General features: G+C 47.4%; 4 protein-coding genes across 4 annotated transcripts; all 4 read left to right on the plus strand.

Annotated features, from left to right (window-relative positions):
- The first annotated feature begins 42 nt into the window (after nt 1-42).
- On the plus strand, nt 43-878 carry LOC124313374 (vitelline membrane outer layer protein 1 homolog). Its single transcript, XM_046778279.1, has 2 exons — nt 43-388; nt 455-878. Exons 1-2 carry the CDS (start codon nt 117-119, stop codon nt 783-785), a joined length of 603 nt encoding a protein of 200 aa, XP_046634235.1. The 5' UTR covers nt 43-116; the 3' UTR covers nt 786-878.
- A 455-nt stretch (nt 879-1,333) lies between these two features.
- On the plus strand, nt 1,334-2,123 carry LOC124313368 (vitelline membrane outer layer protein 1 homolog). Its single transcript, XM_046778271.1, has 2 exons — nt 1,334-1,690; nt 1,758-2,123. Exons 1-2 carry the CDS (start codon nt 1,380-1,382, stop codon nt 2,059-2,061), a joined length of 615 nt encoding a protein of 204 aa, XP_046634227.1. The 5' UTR covers nt 1,334-1,379; the 3' UTR covers nt 2,062-2,123.
- Nucleotides 2,124-6,927: 4,804 nt separating this feature from the next.
- Nucleotides 6,928-13,932, plus strand: LOC124313752. The gene has a single exon (XM_046778563.1). The coding sequence runs from the start codon at nt 6,928-6,930 to the stop codon at nt 13,930-13,932; it is 7,005 nt and encodes a 2,334-aa protein (XP_046634519.1).
- Nucleotides 13,933-16,590: 2,658 nt separating this feature from the next.
- On the plus strand, nt 16,591-19,250 carry LOC124312903 (ankyrin-1-like). Its single transcript, XM_046777459.1, has 4 exons — nt 16,591-16,635; nt 16,720-16,833; nt 16,904-17,116; nt 17,182-19,250. The coding sequence occupies exons 1-4, from the start codon at nt 16,591-16,593 to the stop codon at nt 19,045-19,047; spliced, it is 2,238 nt and encodes a 745-aa protein (XP_046633415.1). The 3' UTR covers nt 19,048-19,250.
- The last annotated feature ends 425 nt before the right edge of the window (nt 19,251-19,675 follow it).

Here is a 19,675-nt window from a genome sequence, read left to right on the forward strand (position 1 = left end):
GCGCCCAGCAGGGGGGGACACTGAGTAACACTATATAATAACCCATAACGGAACACATTGTTTCAGTACAGATTCAACCTGCCTCTTTAGAGCATCCTGAACTTAACGGTCAGACCATGTTGAACCTTCGTTCCAGCTCCTTCTTTTTGCTGTTGGCTGTGCTGGCCATGGCCAGTAGTCAGGCAGTTGACAAAGTCATCACGGTGAGCAACGGTGGGGAGGAAGGCGAATGGGGACCGCTGGAGCGCTGCCCAGACGGTTTCAAAGCGATCGGTTTCCAGACCCGTAACGAACTGGCCACTCCATTCTTCGACGACACGGCCCTCAACACCATCATCCTCACCTGCAACGACGAGAATCTAACCAACATCACCTCCACTATAGGATTGTAAACTATAAACTCAAATCGCCAATCAAATAAATAAAGCGCTAATGTCTATTTAAATCCTTACAGCTCCGGAGATTTCCAACGTGTCCAGTTGTGTCCATCGGCTTTTGTTGTCGCGTACATGACCAGTTTCGCTCTGCGAGTCCAGCTGCCGTTCAACGGGACGGACAATACCCAAGGGGACCGGACGGCGGCCAACAACATCCGCTTCTTGTGCTCCAACGAGCGCGAGATCAACGGAGTCGGCAACACCGACGGAGTCTGGGGCGAGTACAGCGAGTCGTGCACCGAGGGCATTTGTGGAATCGAGACCCGCGTCCAGCCGTACGACGGCGGAATCGGCCACCCTGACAACACGGCCTTGAACGACGTCCGCTTCACCTGCTGTCCAGAGTAACCGCTACTTCCCCAACACACTAAATGAATTGAAATAAATTTCCAACTTAAATACCAAACGATACAACATTATGAATAAATTACGTTAACATTAGAAAGTCGACCAAATTACTTTAATGACTGTGCAATATAATTAAACGAGATAAGCTAACGTACAAAAATGTAACAAAATGAGTAATAATACTCAGACTGATAAGCCAGTAGACTACGGGTCTGTCAGTCATAATTGAGATAGAGGCGAGATAACGAATAACATGGTGAAATCTGGTGTGTCTCATTTGAGGTAGCTGATTGGGTCTACATTTAAAAAGTCATTTGGTTACGAAGCGGATCTGTTGTCTTGGATACATCCCCAGAGATTGATAACGAGACTAAAAACAAAAATTCCAAATCACGATCCGGCCGTGTGTACTTAACCCACAGATTTAGAAAAATTAAAAATGATTGACTCCAAAGTCCAAAGTCCTTATTGACTTTTACCTTGTCTAAAACAAATAAACGTTTTGTTGCTGGCTCCTCCCAGTAGCTCCTGTATAAAAAGACCCGGAATAATTAGATTCCCTACAGTGTTTCGTCACGACAGCCGCTCCTAAAAATGTTGAAATTCACTTTCCTGTTGGTCGTGGCCGTCGGCGTCAATTGCCAGTTGGAATCATCAATCGTTCCAACCACTCCGCCAACCAGCACGACGACGACGAAACCGCCGAGGCAGGTCATCACGGTCACCAACGGAGAAACGGAAGGCCAATGGGGACCGTTGGAGCGTTGCCCCAAAGGCGCCAGAGTTGTCAGTTACCAGACCCAGAACGAACTGGCCACTCCCCGATTCGACGACACGGCACTCAACACCATCCTCCTCTTCTGCAACGACGAATTCGTCACCAACTTCACCTCCACCGCTGGATTGTAAGAATTGAATCAAATTGGGAAAAGAATTAAAAAATAATCATTTGGTAATTCAATATCTACGCAGTTCCGGAGATTTTCGCGGGATTCAGACTTGCGCTTTCGGCGGTTACATGACGAGTTTCCAGTTGAGGGTCAGTCCGGCCGGAACAGAGGCCGACAACACGGCGGCAAACGACATCCGTTTCAAGTGCTCCGCCGGCGATGAAATCAACGGACTCGGCAACACCGGCGGAGACTGGGGCGACTACAGCGAAGTCTGCGACAACGGAATTTGCGGAATGGAGACCCGCGTCCAGCCGTACGAAGGCGGAATCGGCCACCTTGACAACACGGCTTTGAACGACGTTCGCTTCACCTGCTGCAATTGATTCAAATTTAGCGCTCAATCAATAAACATTTGACGTTTGTTTCGAATGAAACCACAAATGTTTAATGCAGCATTTCTATTTCTAAAAATAATTGATATTATCTAGTTAACAAAATTTCAAAATTACGAAATGGAAATGTCGATAAAGATAAAATAAGGATAAGGAGTGATAAGAAATAAATGGATACCCTTAGAAATGGAATGTCTATGGACTGTAGACCTTGGTCGAAAATCTGTGCACCGTCACCCCAAGGCGGTAGAAAACGGACTGTTGCTAGCGGTTCTTTTCGGGAATGGAAACTAAAGCGGAAATTAAAAGAATGAAATTTTAGAAACTGGACAGTAAATGAAATCAGTTATTCCTGCGTAGGAAACACTCGATCCATATACGTACAGGAAATCACAGACGGAAAATTGCAAGACCGTGTAAGACGCATCCGCACACTACAAAACTACAAGACGTAATGATTGCAATGGACTGTAGGACGGGTATAGCACTACTGGCATCACTGTTACTTAATAATGAAAGAATAGGTGACAACAAAAAAAGCCAATCGTTTTAACGACCAACAATTAAAGATAGAAATTTGCAGGAAACTTAAAAATAACCCCGAACTTGCGCACAAAAATTAAACAGAAACGAGAAACACAAAATCACGTGAATTAAAAAACTAAGACTTAAATAACTCTGACCTTCAACAAAATCTGGTAAATGGGTAAATGAATTAATTTAAAAAAAAAAAATCGTGCAAATATTTCAAGACTTGTAGAACCAGAAGTCTGACTAGTGTTACTTGAAGAAGTCATCGCTAGGGTGTGTGGATATAAGAATTCTGAGTCGATCTGTTATGCTCCAAGGGTGCCCGGAAGCGAAATGTTACCACGATAACAAAGCCTTGGTCCAGCTCAGCCAAAGGCACGAGGCCTTCCGTCGATCAACCCACCCATTTTACTCCACACCAAGTACTAGCAAGCGCATCCAGTGCAATCCAGAAGCTTGGCGTTTACGTGTTACCCTGTTGCCCCACCCGTTTTTTTTTTTCGTGTCAAATGTGTTCTGTTTGTGTCCCCGAAACGCCTGTAGCTCCGCTCCCAGCAATTGAACGGCACAATACCTGACGACACGGTAAGTTTGTTGACTAATTAATCAAGCCGGCTGATGAAAGAGAGTTTAGTTTTTGCTACTATCCGATAGTTTCCACAATTGTGGCCGTGGTCCGTGCAACGCAACACCGAACTTTTCTCCTACATCCCGCAGAGGAGATATTGAGGAATCCTCTTTCTGCCCTTGGTAGAACTAGAAGGATTACCTTCTAGTCACTTAACTATTTGCACTTCCCACCCATTCCACCCTATATGTAAATCATTTCAATCACAGTGGCGACGGAGCGGATGTGTGAGCAACTAATGTTGCTCACTTGGGGGATCGATCCCTGGGTATCAAGGCGCACTTACTGCTAAGTGACGCCCCAGTCAATTCACCCGCTCGCCTACACTATAATAAATAAATAAAAATAATTAACTACTGTATCAAAGTATTATACTTGCCTTATTGTTATTCATTCCTGAGAAAATACAAACATTCAAACTGTCTGCAGAGATTAAAAAAAAACCTAAATAAATTTCTATGGGCCACAAACCGAACAACAGTAATAACAATACTGAACGTTGACAGACAAATGTGCAAATGGATTTTACCTGGACAAATATTGGAAGCCAGAAAAACGCCCATCAATAAGGCATTGAAAATTGGGTAAATTTCAAGACGCTGGAAGATGATCTCGAACTAAGTATATATACATATACTTTGAACTGTAGAATAGGCCTATATAAACACATTCAGATTGAAACAGCCTCATGAGCAAAGTTTCGGATAAAAATGAAGAACACGCCACTTTTTTTAAGCTCCTGGCTTACGCCAACTTACGCGGAAAAGCATAAGATATAACTATCCAGGATTATGGAAGGCTGGAGATAATTCTAAACTTTCTCTCTTCTTTAACTGTGATCTTATCCTCACTTCGAGGTACGGGTAAAATGAGAACTAACATGAAAATAAACAAGATGTACATATTAGCTTAAAATTATTCTGTGACAGAAATGAATCTCAAGCTATGTATATAGAGAAGAAAAGACTTTGCGTGTGGAATTTCGTGCTGACAGCTCGTCAGCTGTTAAAAAAGGATAGAAAAAGGGAGAAAGGTATTGACGGATATTGACAGGTTCTGACAGTGTAACTGACAAGAAACTTTGTGATTACCTTAAAACACACACATCATTGTGTTTTGCACTATCAGCTACTTGGTTTGAAAATTGGACTTTCTGCACCTGTGCGATTGAAATATTTTGCTTATCTTTCTGGCAGTTGTGCGCTGATCGTACAAAGTTTGGCGTCACATCTTATTGTGAGAAGTGGTCAATTTTGAAGAATAAACAATGAAACAGAGCGTGATACTACATGCACAGCAAACAATTAATAGATAACCAAGAGATATATGGGAGCCACTAAATAGATGCTCTTTTGTTAGTTTCACGATTGATCTCTCATACGACACTTGGGTAGTCTGATGAGTCACCAACACTTTTTCTTTCACACAAAATGGCCCATCAGGTCCCGTTGAAAAATGTCAAAATCAGAAGTGGTGTTACCTTTCATGTTCCCGCCAGCACAGCCCCAAACGGATAATTCAGAAACCGAAGTCTGTTTTTCCCTCTGATAGATGTCATTTCAAATCCTTTGTTTACCCTTCCCTTTCTCTCTCTTGCTGAAAGGTGCTCTTGGGCAAAACGAGGCAGTTACGTGGCTACACTCTCGCAGAGACTAGCTAACAGCTCCCTAACGTGTTAATTTTCCATATTTCGATTGATTGTGTGCTTAACGTGTACGTTGACTTAATGTGTGAATATTCTATGTAACTGTGTGAGAAGAATAGACAAAGCCAGAAGGGCGAATTAAATCTAACATTTGAGAAGTGTCTCGTCAAGGTGTTCTAGAGGGAACACAATGGTGCATCGACCGGGAAAGTGATCCCGCTCGGCCTCTCGTGGCGAGACGCTTTCTCCCCTCTCAAGTCCCGCGTGGCAGGACCAGACATATCGGTGATTATCACAAACATCTGACACATTCGTGAGTAGTTACGCAGTTCGAGTATATGTCTAAATTTAACTTGTAAAATTGAACCAACTATTGTGCACGAAGTGATAAACTGTAATTTGTGTGTGTGACGTCGAGTGTCGTGTGTTTATTGGCCACGTCGTTTTCGCAAGCTTATAGTCCGCCAATTCGGCCGACTTTATCGCCCGAACGACTCCACCAACAACTCGCCACCCTGATTCACCATCATGGCGGATCCAACGGCCGACGACGACGAGGAATTGCACACCGAGGATCCGGAAGCATTGAAGGTGCTTCGAGCCAACGCTAAACGGCGATTCACAAACCTGATAAAGCTCGCTCGAGACTTGATGGCCGACCATGGAAGTCGGACATCATTGAAAAATAGAAGAGAGGATCTCATCGTCGCCTTCCAAGAATGCAGCCATCACAACAATTGCTACAAAGCAATCCGCCCCGACGACGGGAGAAGTGACACCTGGATCACCACGATCGAAAAAGACCTCGATTTCTGGCTTGATACAATCGAGGAACATCTGTTCATGAGAATAGGCGAGTCGAACTCAAGCAGAGCATCGTTCCGTTCGCGGCTTTCCCAACAACCGCTTTTGACTGAAGAAATGAATCAGGTGCAATCTCCTCGGCCGATTTCTGACCCCGACTGGAGTGATTTAAGGCGTCGGGTCAACCAACTAGAGCTCCAAGGAGTGCATGGGTATTCCGGGAGCCCAAGCCTACGCCCAGGACGTTCACCGCCACAACCTCCACCGAGACCGTCTTCCGCACCGACTCAACATCCAGACGCGGACGACGGTAATTATGGAGCGAGACCTAGAGTAACTTCATTTTATTCTCATAGAGGCGAGGACGCGTTTCACGGTTGGGACCAGCCACCAGGGCTTGGAAACAGCATCTTTGCACCACCCCCGCTAGTCGAACCACGCGAAACCATCGCACACATCGCCCCAGCTGATTCGAAATTGAAGATCGACGATCCAGGGTGGGGACAACAGGAAGTCCCACTTCATGCAAACGACACAGCAGCCCCAAGCTGCAGCTCCGAATCGTCGTCGTTTGGTTTCGGCCCTGGAACGAGCCATTCAAACTTCTTTCAAAGCCATCCAGCCACGGAAGCAGCTGGCCATCTCGCGTCGTTTCCAGCCAGCCTTCAGCCTACGTTTGCATCCAGCTTTCAGCCTACGCTTCTAGCCAGCCTTCAGCCTACGTTTGCATCCAGCTTTCAGCCGACGCTGCCAGCCAGCCATCCAGCCATGGTTTCATCTAGCCAACCGGCTACGCCTTCAGCCAGCCATCCGGCTACGCCTTCAGCCAGCCATCCAGCCGACGCTTCCAGCCAGCCTTCAGCCTACGTTTGCATCCAGTTTTCAGCCTACGCTTCCAGCCAGCCATCCAGCCATGGTTTCATCTAGCCAACCGGCTACGCCTTCAGCCAGCCATCCGGCTACGCCTTCAGCCAGCCATCCAGCTACGCCTTCAGCCAGCCATCCGGCTACGCCTTCAGCCAGCCAGCCAGCTACGTTTGCATCCAGCTTTCAGCCGACGCTTCCAGCCAGCCTTCAGCCTACGTTTGCATCCAGCTTTCAGCCGACGCTTCCGGCCAGCCTTCAGCCTACGTTTGCATCCAGTTTTCAGCCTACGTTTCCAGCCAGCTATCCAGCCACGCTTTCAGCCAGCCAGCCAGCCGCTCTATCATCTAGCCATCCGGCTACGCTTCCAGCCAGCCATCCAGCCATGGTTTCATCTAGCCAACCGGCTACGCCTTCAGCCAGCCATCCGGCTACGCCTTCAGCCAGCCATCCGGCTACGCCTTCAGCCAGCCATCCAGCTACGCCTTCAGCCAGCCATCCGGCTACGCCTTCAGCCAGCCATCCGGCTACGACTTCAGCCAGCCAGCCAGCTACGTTTGCATCCAGCTTTCAGCCGACGCTTCCAGCCAGCCTTCAGCCTACGTTTGCATCCAGCTTTCAGCCGACGCTTCCGGCCAGCCTTCAGCCTACGTTTGCATCCAGTTTTCAGCCTACGTTTCCAGCCAGCTATCCAGCCACGCTTTCAGCCAGCCAGCCAGCCGCTCTATCATCTAGCCATCCGGCTACGCTTCCAGCCAGCCATCCAGCCATGGTTTCATCTAGCCAACCGGCTACGCCTTCAGCCAGCCATCCGGCTACGCCTTCAGCCAGCCATCCGGCTACGCCTTCAGCCAGCCATCCAGCTACGCCTTCAGCCAGCCATCCGGCTACGCCTTCAGCCAGCCATCCGGCTACGACTTCAGCCAGCCAGCCAGCTACGTTTGCATCCAGCTTTCAGCCGACGCTTCCGGCCAGCCTTCAGCCTACGTTTGCATCCAGCTTTCAGCCTACGCTTCCAGCCAGCCTTCAGCCTACGTTTGCATCCAGCTTTCAGCCGACGCTTCCGGCCAGCCTTCAGCCTACGTTTGCATCCAGCTTTCAGCCTACGCTTCCAGCCAGCCTTCAGCCTACGTTTGCATCCAGCTTTCAGCCGACGCTGCCAGCCAGCCTTCAGCCTACGTTTGCATCCAGTTTTCAGCCTACGCTTCCAGCCAGCCTTCAGCCCACGTTTGCATCCAGCTTTCGGCCTACGTTTCCAGCCAGCTATCCAGCCACGCTTTCAGCCAGCCAGCCAGCCGCTCTATCATCTAGCCATCCGGCTACGCTTCCAGCCAGCTTTCAGCCTACGCTTCCAGCCAGCCATCCGGCTATGTTTCCAGTAAGCCATCCGGCTACGCTTTCAGCCAGTCATCCGACCATGGTTACAGCTAGCCATTCAGCTACGTTTCCAGCCAGCTTTCAGCCTACGCTTCCAGCCAGCCATCCAGCCATGGTTTCATCTAGCCATCCGGCTATGTTTCCAGTTAGCCATCCGGCTACGCTTTCAGCCAGTCATCCGACCATGGTAACAGCTAGCCATTCAGCTACGTTTCCAGCCAGCTTTCAGCCTACGCTTCCAGCCAGCCATCCAGCCACGGTTTCACCTAGCCATCCGGCTACGCTTCCAGCCAGCCATCCGGCTACGTTTTCAGCCAGCCATCCGGCTACGTTTTCAGCCAGCCATCCAGCCGCGGTATCATCTAGCCATCCGGCTACGTTTCCAGCCAGCCATCCGGCTACGTTTTCGGCCAGCCATCCAGCCCCGGTATCATCTAGCCATCCGGCTACTCTTCCAGCCAGCTTTCAGCCTACGCTTCCAGCCAGCCATCCGGCTACGTTTTCAGCCAGCCATCCAGCCGCGGTATCATCTAGCCATCCGGCTACTCTTCCGGCCAGCTTTCAGCCTACGCTTCCAGCCAGCCATCCGGCTACGTTTTCAGCCAGTCATCCGACCATGGTTACAGCAGGCCATTCAGCTACGTTTCCAGCCAGCTTTCAGCCTACGCTTCCAGCCAGCCATCCAGCCACGGTTTCATCTAGCCATCCGGCTATGTTTCCAGCTAGCTATCCGGCTATGTTTCCAGCCAGCATCCCGCCTACCGTCACAGCTAGCCATCATGTTACGTTTCAACCTAGCTTCCCGCCTACTGTGACAGCTAGTCATCATGCTGCGGTTCCAGCCAGCATCCCGCCTATCTTATCAACTGACCACCCGGCCATGGTCCCATCTAGTTACCCAGCTATGTTACCCGCTAGCTATTCGGGTACCTACAGTCATCAAACTTATCCGCCGCCCCTTTTGCCTCAGCAACAACCGGCAGGTCCAAGCCGAACGACCGACAGTTGGATAACGGACCCGAACTGGAATGTGACACAGAGCCACCCGTCATCTTGGTTAGCATCAAAACTCCCAAGGATCAACCTCGCACCGTACGACGGAGATCCAAGGAATTGGTCCTATTTTATTCAAAACTTCAAATGTCTGGTCCACGACGTGGTGCCGGATGATGCGCAAAGAATCATTTTTCTTAAGGATTACCTCAGCGAGAAGGTGCGCAACAGCATCGCAAATTCGTTGCGCGATCCCGCGCAATATAGATCGGCCCTGGCGAAACTACAAAGAAGGTACGGCAACCCACAACTGGTAGTCCGAGCCCATGTACAAAGTTTAATACAACTCGTCGGACCGAAGGAAGGTGATTTCGACGCTCTCTGCGTCTTCTCCGGCGCAATCCAAGCGGCGGTCGCGGATCTGTCAAACGGAGGTCACTTGCACGATCTCCTCGCCCCAGGCCTACTTTACCAAGTCACTTCAAAGCTCCCGCCGGCCCTAATGCAAAGGTGGGGTGAAGAAATGTGCAGCCTCCAGCCAAGAGCCGCCACGCTTATCGATTTCGACCAGTGGCTCGAATCACCAGTTATGGCCGGGACCTGGGCCGCTCCAGCGCTACAACCTACTTCCAACGCTGGCCGGACACGAGAGAGAGCGCCAAAGGGAAAGGAAGATACTAAAATGCCGGCCGTCCGTCACCCGCGGATCCTCCATACGTCTCATCGTACGTCTTGCGTAGCATGCACTGGACCACACCCTCTGGAAAAATGCAATAAATTCTCCAAACTGACGCCTAAAGCAAGAGCTGAGCTCCTTTTGGAAAAGGGTGGTTGCTTCAGGTGCCTTAACCCTGGACACAACAGTAAAGCTTGTGAAAAAAAGGTGGCCTGTGGCCAGGACAATTGCAAATCCTACCATCATCCGATGGTGCACGGAGCCCCGCGGATGTTTGCTCCGCCAAAATCTCCTCAATCCGACACGCCCAAAACAGAACCAGCAACCCCAGCAGCGCCGTCAATCTTGAAAAAAGGCAAGAACTTTTGTATTACCAGCAAGAAAACTTCACCGGATCAAGTTTTGTTAGCCGTCGTACACCTCAAGATTGAAGCTAATGGTTATTCCTTCGAGACCTACGGCCTCCTCGATCCCGGAGCGGAAATGACCCTGGTGACCAAAGATGTCCTGCGTATGCTGAAATTGAATCCACCCCGCGAAAAAATGCAGATGGGCACTCTCCATGGTGACGGCCCGTTGTTATCAGTCCAAAGAGCGGACCTGCAAATTTCCTCGCTCGACGATTCTTTCTCTTTCAGCGCCTACGAGGTCCCAGCGTTAACGACATTCAACCTCCATCCCGGATATGTCGATTGGCCGAAGGAAAAGAAGAAGTATCCACACCTGGCCGACTTAGATCTACCACCCGTAGATTTCTCGAAGATAACGATCCTTCTAGGCTCCGATTATCAAGAAGCGCTCGAACCTTTACAAATTCGAAAGTCGACAAGCGAGTCTCCCGGTCCATGGGCGATCAAGACTGTATTCGGGTGGTGCGCTCGCGGCCCTCTTTATAAAGCAGACGGTCAACATTTACCACCTTCCATCAATCTCATCCAGAATCAAAAAAAGTCCAATTTAAACGAGATGGTCCACCAGTTATGGTCACTCGAATCCTTTGGCACTCATCCGGATGTGAAGGCGCCAATTAGTGGAGACGATGCCAGAGCGCTAAAGCTACTCGAAGAAAATGTGCGCTTTTTAGGCGATCGCTATGAAGCGCCGCTCTTATGGAAGCTGGATCAACCCAACCTCCCTAACAACTATTCGGTGGCATTATCACGGTTCCACACGAATGATAGGAGCTTGAAAAAATGTCCCGTGAAAGCCAAGTCTTACGAAGCCACCATCAACGACTACATCATGCAAGGGCATGCCAGAAAATTGCAAGAAGATGAACTGGAAGGCCCGATAGGCCTAACGTGGTATGTCCCGCACCACGCAGTTTTCCATCCAGACAAGCCCGGAAAATGCCGTGTAGTTTTCGATGGTGCCTCTACATTTCGCGGAATTTCTCTCAATAGCTGTCTGTTGACCGGCCCAGATCTTTTGACAAGCTTAATTGGAGTGTTGCTACGTTTGAGAGAAAGACCGATCGCCATTTCCGGGGACATAAAAGGAATGTTCCACCAAGTCCGCGTCCGTTCTGTTGACAAGCATGTATTACGATTCCTCTGGAGACCCCCCCACACCACTGGACCTCCGGATGTATACGAAATGCAAGTTCAAATTTTTGGTGCCGCGTCTTCGCCCACTGTTTGCTCTTATGTCCTGCGACGAGCTGCCGCCGACAATGAAGAAGAGTTCCCAGGCTTAGTCGAGAAGGTAGCAACCAACTGCTACATGGACAACTACATGGATTCCTTTAATACCGAAGAAGAAGCTATCGAATTTAGGAACAAGTTCCAAGATGGTTTGAAGAAAGGCGGCTTCCACTGGACCCAATGGATGTCTACATCACGGAAAGTGCTTCAATCTGTCCCTGAAGATCTCAGGTCCGATCCGAAATTGAATTTAAACCTAGACGCGCTTCCGGCCGAGAAAACGCTTGGTGTCACACTCAATTGGCAAGAAGACGTCTTCGTCTTTAAAGTGAAAATTCAAACCGGCTCTGACACCTACAGGACCATCTTGAGTGATGTCTGTGGCCTGTACGACCCGCTCGGATTTTGGACACCAGTCACTCTCACTGCGAGAATTTTACTTCAAGATATCTGCCGGATAAAACCAGAATGGGACGAGATCTTACCAGAACCACTGCTTGAACGTTGGAGAATTTGGGTCTCAAACCTGCATCATCTCGAGTCCGTAGCAGTGCCCAGGTGTCTTCAACCCTTTCCTCCGACGTCAGTTCAACTTCATATCTTCGTGGATGCCAGCGAATTGGGTTTCGGCGCAGTGGCGTATTTGTTGCTACAGAATAAGAAAACCAGCACCACCGTTTTTGTAATGTCGAAAAGTAGAGTTGCTCCAATTCACCATCTTACAATCCCTCGTATGGAACTATCGGCCGCCCTACTCGGCGCCCGCCTAGCCCGAACCATCAAGAACGAGCTTCGATTGAAGATAGACGGTGAAATATTCTGGTCGGATTCGTCAACTGTATTACGCTGGATCAACTCAACGCATTGTCGGTACCACACCTGGGTGGCAAACCGAGTCGGAGAAATTCTCACCCTCACTACTCCTGAACAATGGCGACATGTGCCGGGCATTTTAAACCCCGCTGACGACTGCAGCCGTGGCATCGAGGCGTCCGCCCTGACAGGAAATTATAGATGGTGGACCGGCCCGGAATTTCTTCTCCAGCCCCGAACAAACTGGCCAGCAATGCCGGAACATTTTGCCCAGCCAGTCGATGACCCCGAGATCAACCTTTCAAAATGGGCCGGGAATGTCTCTGTTCCTACCCCTCATCCACTTCTACTCATCTTGCAGAAGAGTTCCAGTATGTGCCGACTAAAGCGGATCATCGCCTGGGTGCTGCGCTTCATCCACAACAAACTTAAGCCTGCCGCCGAGAGAAGATCCAAGCCGTACCCAATCATTCCCGAGCTACGCGAAGCCGAAACAATTCTCGTACGCCTCGCCCAGCGTGAAGGGTACGGAGCCGAGTACAAAAGACTAAGCGAAGGAAAGGAATTGGACCCAGGATCTAAAATTGCCACGCTAACGCCGTTCTTCGACGCGGAAGCAAAATTAATTCGTGTTGGCGGTCGTTTGGGCTACAGCAACTTCCCGTTGGCGATCAAGCACCCGGTTTTACTGCCGGCGGATCATCATGTAACCAAGCTGATCGTAAATAGGGAGCATCTCCTTCTCAGACATGCGACGGTGGAGAGAACGGTCGCCGGACTACACAAAAAGTATTGGATCCCGCGGAGTAGAGTGTCAGTCAATCGCATTATCAAGAATTGTTTTGATTGCAAGCGCCACCGTGCCAAACCAGATATTCCGCTTATGAGCGCTCTCCCAATTCATCGCCTTCAAGATGACAGACCCGCGTTCTCTAATACCGGAATTGATTATTTCGGACCGATCCTGACGACCGTTGGTCGACGGCGAGAGAAGAGATGGGGAATAATATTTACATGTTTAGTGAGCAGAGCGGTACATTTCGAGATGGCGTATTTCTTGGACACCTCCTCGTTTTTGCTAGCCTTTTGGAGGTTTGCACGCCGAAGAATCCGGCCGGACGTGATCTACTCCGACAACGGTACGAACCTCACATCCGGCGAAAAGGAGTTGAAAGCTGGATTAGACCGTCTTAACCAAACCGCCATTGCAAACGAGTTAGGCGCTCAAAACATCGAGTGGATTTTTTCACCGCCTTCAGCCCCTCATTTCGGCGGAGTGTGGGAGAGTCTAATCAAGTCAGCCAAAGACTCGTTGTCCTTTATTCTTCAAGATCATACATTCCCGGATGAAGTCCTCCTCTCCGCCTTGATCGAAGTAGAATCGATAATGAACGACCGTCCGATCGGCCGTTGTTCAACGGATCCCAACGATTTCTCCGTCCTCACCCCGAATCACCTTTTGTTAGCTCGCGCTAACCCCAGCCTCCCAGCAGACGTCGTGTATGAGTCAAGTCCAAATTCCAGACAGCGATGGCGAAACGCCCAAATCATCGCCGACCACTTCTGGCGAAGGTGGACCGCAGAAGTGTTGCCCTCCCTTCTAAAAAGAAAGAAGTGGTACGTCGATCGTCGCCACATTCAAGTTGGAGATTTGGTCCTCATCGTTGATCAAAACGTCACCAGGGGTAGGTGGCCCGTCAGTTACGTCGATGAAGTCTACCCAGGAAAGGATGGAATTCCCCGCTCAGCCCTAGTACGAAACAAGGACGGAGTTTATCATCGCCCCGTCTCCAAGCTGTGCGTCGTGGAAGAGAGCAACTTATTAATTTCCGACGCCAGCGGAAATGATGCCGGCGATGTTCCCGCCAGCACAGCCCCAAACGGATAATTCAGAAACCGAAGTCTGTTTTTCCCTCTGATAGATGTCATTTCAAATCCTTTGTTTACCCTTCCCTTTCTCTCTCTTGCTGAAAGGTGCTCTTGGGCAAAACGAGGCAGTTACGTGGCTACACTCTCGCAGAGACTAGCTAACAGCTCCCTAACGTGTTAATTTTCCATATTTCGATTGATTGTGTGCTTAACGTGTACGTTGACTTAATGTGTGAATATTCTATGTAACTGTGTGAGAAGAATAGACAAAGCCAGAAGGGCGAATTAAATCTAACATTTGAGAAGTGTCTCGTCAAGGTGTTCTAGAGGGAACATTTCAAGTGTCGGAAGATCTTGTGTGTTCGTGTGTCATTCATTCGAGCTGTCGAGTTTTCAAAGGAACTTTTGAAGGTGAATCGGTCGCTGTAAAAAAAACTCCCACTCAACTGCACGGATTATATTGGTCCTCGAGATGAGCAGCACTGGGATAAGCTGACCAGGTTGATTGACAACCACGACCACGTCGTTCAGTACCGCCTGCATGTTCAAGACAATATCCGGTATGATTTCCAAGTACAGTCAGTTTCGTTTAATTTACAATTGTGTGTTTTGATTAGATACCTCGTGATGCAACTTTGTCAGGGATCATTACTGGATTATTGCCGCGGAACACTCGACGAGAGTGTTGCATCACACGTCAAGGCAACTGATGTCATGTGGCAAATCATTTGCGGCGTTGATTATCTCCATTGCCAGAAAGTCGATTATGGCGATTTAGAGTTGAAAAATGTCCTGTTTTGGAAAAATGATCCGAAATCCAGGCTGGTTGTTGTGAAACTAGCAGGATCCTACGGATGCAATAAGGTATTAATTTATTAACACATTCAGCAGTGTGATAGCGCACGTTGGCTTAATTTACCTTGATTAATGGTAGGATAACAACGCCGATCTCTTCCAACTGGGTTGTTTGTTTTACTCTGCTGCGACGAAAAGGGAAGCCGAGCCCATTGCTGGATCCATCTCTCTTGAGAGTCTGACTGAAATTGAAGATGCCAACCACAGATCCTTGGCATTAAATTTAATCAATCTTCTGATCGACGCCAGTCCAAACAGGCTTGAAATCAACACGCTATTGCTACACCCTTTATTCACTCAATGCAACGAAGATGCTCAATCGAGGTTGACCAATCAAGTGATCGGAAAAGAAATGGGTCAAGTGTGGAGAGACAGACAAAATCTACAAAAATGGCAATCTAATTTGGATCAAACAAAATTTCCCGATGATGAGTTCATAAAATTAGAGGAAATTGTAAGTTACGACATTTATCATCGTATGATGTTGTCATCGTGTTATCAAGGGTTTGTTATCACGAGTGTTGATATCAGAATGTTTTTGTTGTAGATTCAAACGTATAACGACACGGCCAAAATAGCGCGAGAAGCTTTCAAAACCACACCCCAGTTATTCTCCGAATATTTTTGGCATCTTGCCACATTTTCAAAAACCGTTTCGTCCAATGAAAATCAGCAAGTAAGAACATGTCAAACTAAATAGCTATTTGGTACTTAATAGATTTGACATTTCTTAATAATAACAAAACATATTTTCGTTGTGTAGACCCAGCAGCCCATAAAGATGCCACAGGTACTGGGAAAAGGGACTTATGGCATTGTGATGAAACGTGATTACACCGACAGAAAAGGAAATAGATATCCGGCGGCGTTCAAAAAGTGCAACCGGGATTTAAGCCCTGATATGGAGAAGAAGTTTGATCAAGAAATTGAGACCCTTCGTGAACTCAAACATCTGTTTGTCGTCAAATATATTGACGTGGTGGTTGAAAACGACACAGAAAAGTGAAAAATAACGATTAAACATATTCTAATTAGATACTCAAATTATTCTATTGATTGAGACAGGTATATTGTGATGGAGTTGTGCGAAGGATCTGTAAAAGACTACGTCGAAGGAAAGTTGGAAGGGATGCCGAAAGACTCGCTGGATGAAAAGATCCTTGTTGGACAAGTTGCTCTTGGTCTGGCCTACATTCACGATAAGGGAATCATTCACAAGGATTTGAAACTGGAAAACATTCTCCTCAAACGCCACTCACCTCGACTGGTTGTAGCCAAAATGGTCGATTTCGGATTAGCTAAAGAACTCAAACCGGGCAAAACCGAGTTCAGTGAAACTGAGCGTCCCGACACGTCAACTTACATGGCACCCGAACTACTGAATGCTCCTGATGGTGCCTATCCAGCCTCTTTCGCTAGCGACGTTTACGCTTTAGGAATTACAATTGCACGGATTGTTTTAAAAGGAGAACATCCGTACAGCTCCAACAAACTCCGTCGGCAGTTATCTATGGCCAATGGTCTAGTCCCACCAAATCTCCAAGGACTCAGCTGGGATCTGATCGATTTGATCCCCAAGTTAACCGAAAAAGATCCAGGAAAACGCCCCGACATGGTTCTGGTGTTGCGCCATCCCTATTTTGTTTTGACGAACGATAAAACTAAGAAACATTTCGTCGATCAGCTCTGGAACGGTTTGCAATCCCTTTCGCAAGAGGATCGATCAAAACAGGTCAAAAAGATATTCAGCAACCGGAATTTCCAACAGTGGTACCATGAAATTTCTGGTGTAAAGCCAGCTACTAAGTAAGAGATGGAAAAAATGGCGCAGACCTTACAACTTTTCAAAACTCTGAACCCGGATAATGTAAATATTTCTTATTCGTTTGAATTTTAAAAAATTAAAAATTAAAAATAAATAATAAACGAATAACGCATTGCGAATTTCCAGTCGGGATCTGACGCTAAAGCTGAACCCTTTTACCCAGCAAAAAAATACGAAGAAGCGATTAAAGAAGCCATCACATCCGAATACGATCCCGAAGTAGGAAATCAAATCAATCAGGTTAGGTCTTTTTTGGGTTAAATGTTCGGCACGGAATAATATTGAACGGTTTTTTTCCTACGCATTTCAGATGAGTTTAATTAGCTCGATTCGGGGTCGTTTCTATGGCCTGTCTCGATGTCGCTTGTACAAATTGATTCAACGTTCACCGAAGCTTCTCGTTCTGTATTTCTGGTCTCATTTGCTCGACGTTGTTAACGAGTCAGTTGCTGTCGATCCTCAAACAGGAGTTCCCATGTCCCCTTCTAAAGCAAAGCATAACTCGGCCCAGTCCAAACATAAGGTTAAACATTAGGTTTCAACTTAGCCACATCTCTTATTACTGAACATGTTAATTCTATTACGTAGATTATTCCAGAGTTGGAATGGAGCAGTTTGTATTACGACAACGAGCAAGTCGTCGATGAGCTGTGGAATATCAAGTACTCGGAAAACTACGCCGATTCTCAGAAAACGACCGAGGAAATTATTGGAACCATTGCCAAGTGTAACGTTTCAGGAAGCGTGTGGTCCGACTTGTTGGAAAAGATCGGAAGTCAAAGAGGAATCTCGCTGCTCTCCGCAATTGTTGAAAGCCACTCTTCCAACGTTGTGAATTTCGTTGAAATATTCCTACAACGATTTGACGTAGCCAACCTGCCAGCACGCATTCACATACTGGTGGCTTCTAACGAAGGATACTTTGCAGCCGATATAATGCAAGTGCTGTTGAATCATGGATTAGATTCCAAGAACGCCGTCAGCAAATTAGGAATGACTCCAGTTCACTACGCGGCGCAAAATGAGTCGAGTTCAGGGCCGAAATTGATGAAGATTCTTCTTGAAAATGGGGGAGATCCAAACAGGCGTTCAACAAACCACGACAAGTCAACGCCCATCCAATTGGCAGCATCCAATCAAGGGGAATACGCGGCCGAGATTTTCAAGTTGCTGCTCGACAGGAGATGCGCATGCGATGAGCTCAGTGCTGGCCAATTCGAACCCATTCATTTCGCGACGATGAACAGCGGCGAGTCTGCGCCGGAATTGCTGGATTTGCTCCTCAAGAAGCGAGGCGTCAGTGTCGTCAACAGGGTGACTGGAATGTCGCTGGTTCACTTTACAATGTTCAACAACGGCGACGGCGGACCGATCATCGCTAAAAAGTTGTTTGAAAATGGCGCCAAACCCAACGCTCGCGACAAGAGGAAACAGACGCCACTTCACTTGGCCGCAAGAGACACCGTTGGCGAAAAGAATCAAATTGCAATCATGACGGTCTTTCTTCAAAACGGCGGAGACCCAAATGCCGTTGACGAATTGGGTCGAACGCCAGTCCATTACGCAGCCGCCAACGAAGGAGAGTACGCGCTGGAAAAGCTCAAACTTTTAAAGGATTACAGAGGCAATTTGGCTGCCCGTGACAAAGGTGGACTGACTCCTGTTCATTACACAATTCTAAATAAGGGAGCTTCCGGTGCGGAAATGAGGCAACTAGTTGGATACAAAAAAGGCACAAACATTCCGCTGAACAATTGCGGCGAGACGCTTCTTCATCGACTAGTCAATGGCATTCACAATCAAATTCATCTGGTTCAAACGGCACTTGAAAGTGGAGTGAATCCAAACGTCAAGGACATGTTAGGATGTTCCCCCGTTCACGACGCCGTCACAGAAATCGAATCTAGTGTCGGATTGGACATTTTAAAACTTCTACTCCAAAATGGAGGAGATGCTAATCTTCCTGACGATAAAAACCAGCAAACGCCCGTCCACTATGCGGCCTATAGTCTCAAAAAATGGGGACCTAAACAGATGGAAATTCTCCTGAGCAATGGTGGAAATGCCAACGCAATCGGCATAATAGGGTACACTCCACTTCATTTGGCCGCCATGAATAAGGGAAACTATGCTCCCAAATTGACCAGTCTTTTGCTTAAATCCAATGGGAATGCTAATGCTGTGGATAATTGCGGACGCTCACCTGTTCATGTAGCCGTACTGAATGAAAACGACGACACAAGAAACCAAATTATCAAAGAGTTACTTGAAAATGGCGGAAATGCAAATGCTCGTGACAAGGATGGAAGGACACCATTATACTACGCCATTGCTGAAAGACCAACTAATAGCTTGCTGAAAAATGTTCTAATCAATTACGGAGGAAACATGGCAGAAAGAGACAACCACGGCATGACGCCAAACCGACTTTTAATGACTAGAATGAGAAGATAATCAAATACAGCTTTCACTTTTAAACGAGTTCCAAAGTTGAACTTGGAATTTTTGTTGATTTTTTTTAGAATAGTTTAAAGTTACTCAACATTCGGCAAATATGGAAAACCATGTTATAATTACTGTATATCAAATTGTTAAGTGGTCTGTAGCAATGGATTGGACTTTCCTAATTCCCGAGAGAATACAAACATTCAAACCGACTGATAAAGATAAAAAAAAGACCGATTTATAAGTTTCTGTGAGAAATACCGTACAACATTAACGAGGAGGTGCCGGTGTAGCGGCAGTTCCCTGTTGGGCATACAATTTTATAGACTTTGATAATTGTTTGAAGTGTTTAAAATAAAAAAAAAATTTCAATTTCATTGTTTGCCTGCAGACAAAGTTGGGAGGTATAAAACAAGCCTGATGTGCAGTCGCTCTAAAAATGAGTTAATTAATTAACCCTGATTGAGATAACAGAAACGGCTAGAGAAAACTGGCAATCAACCGCTCAGGAATAATCGTACTCCGTTAAATTTTATAACCATCTGCACCAAAAGAATAGAGACAATTGTCCTACCTTTAAGCTCGTGAAATCCACAGCCAGGCATCCACAAGTAATCCATCGTCAGTAAAGTTGACG

Source organism: Daphnia pulicaria, chromosome 9 (assembly GCF_021234035.1).
Source record: "Daphnia pulicaria isolate SC F1-1A chromosome 9, SC_F0-13Bv2, whole genome shotgun sequence".
NCBI classification, from domain to species: Eukaryota; Metazoa; Arthropoda; class Branchiopoda; order Diplostraca; family Daphniidae; genus Daphnia; species Daphnia pulicaria.

Bases quoted from the DNA above. Each gene is read 5' to 3' on its own strand.
- LOC124313374 (XM_046778279.1), top strand. From the start codon at position 117: ATGTTGAACCTTCGTTCCAGCTCCTTCTTTTTGCTGTTGGCTGTGCTG. The intron at 389-454 runs GTAAACTATAAA...AAATCCTTACAG, and splicing joins ATCACCTCCACTATAGGATT to CTCCGGAGATTTCCAACGTG.
- LOC124313368 (XM_046778271.1), top strand. From the start codon at position 1,380: ATGTTGAAATTCACTTTCCTGTTGGTCGTGGCCGTCGGCGTCAATTGC. The intron at 1,691-1,757 runs GTAAGAATTGAA...ATATCTACGCAG, and splicing joins TTCACCTCCACCGCTGGATT to TTCCGGAGATTTTCGCGGGA.
- LOC124313752 (XM_046778563.1), top strand. From the start codon at position 6,928: ATGGTTTCATCTAGCCAACCGGCTACGCCTTCAGCCAGCCATCCGGCT.
- LOC124312903 (XM_046777459.1), top strand. From the start codon at position 16,591: ATGGCGCAGACCTTACAACTTTTCAAAACTCTGAACCCGGATAAT. The intron at 16,834-16,903 runs GTTAGGTCTTTT...TACGCATTTCAG, and splicing joins TAGGAAATCAAATCAATCAG to ATGAGTTTAATTAGCTCGAT. The intron at 17,117-17,181 runs GTTAAACATTAG...TCTATTACGTAG, and splicing joins CGGCCCAGTCCAAACATAAG to ATTATTCCAGAGTTGGAATG.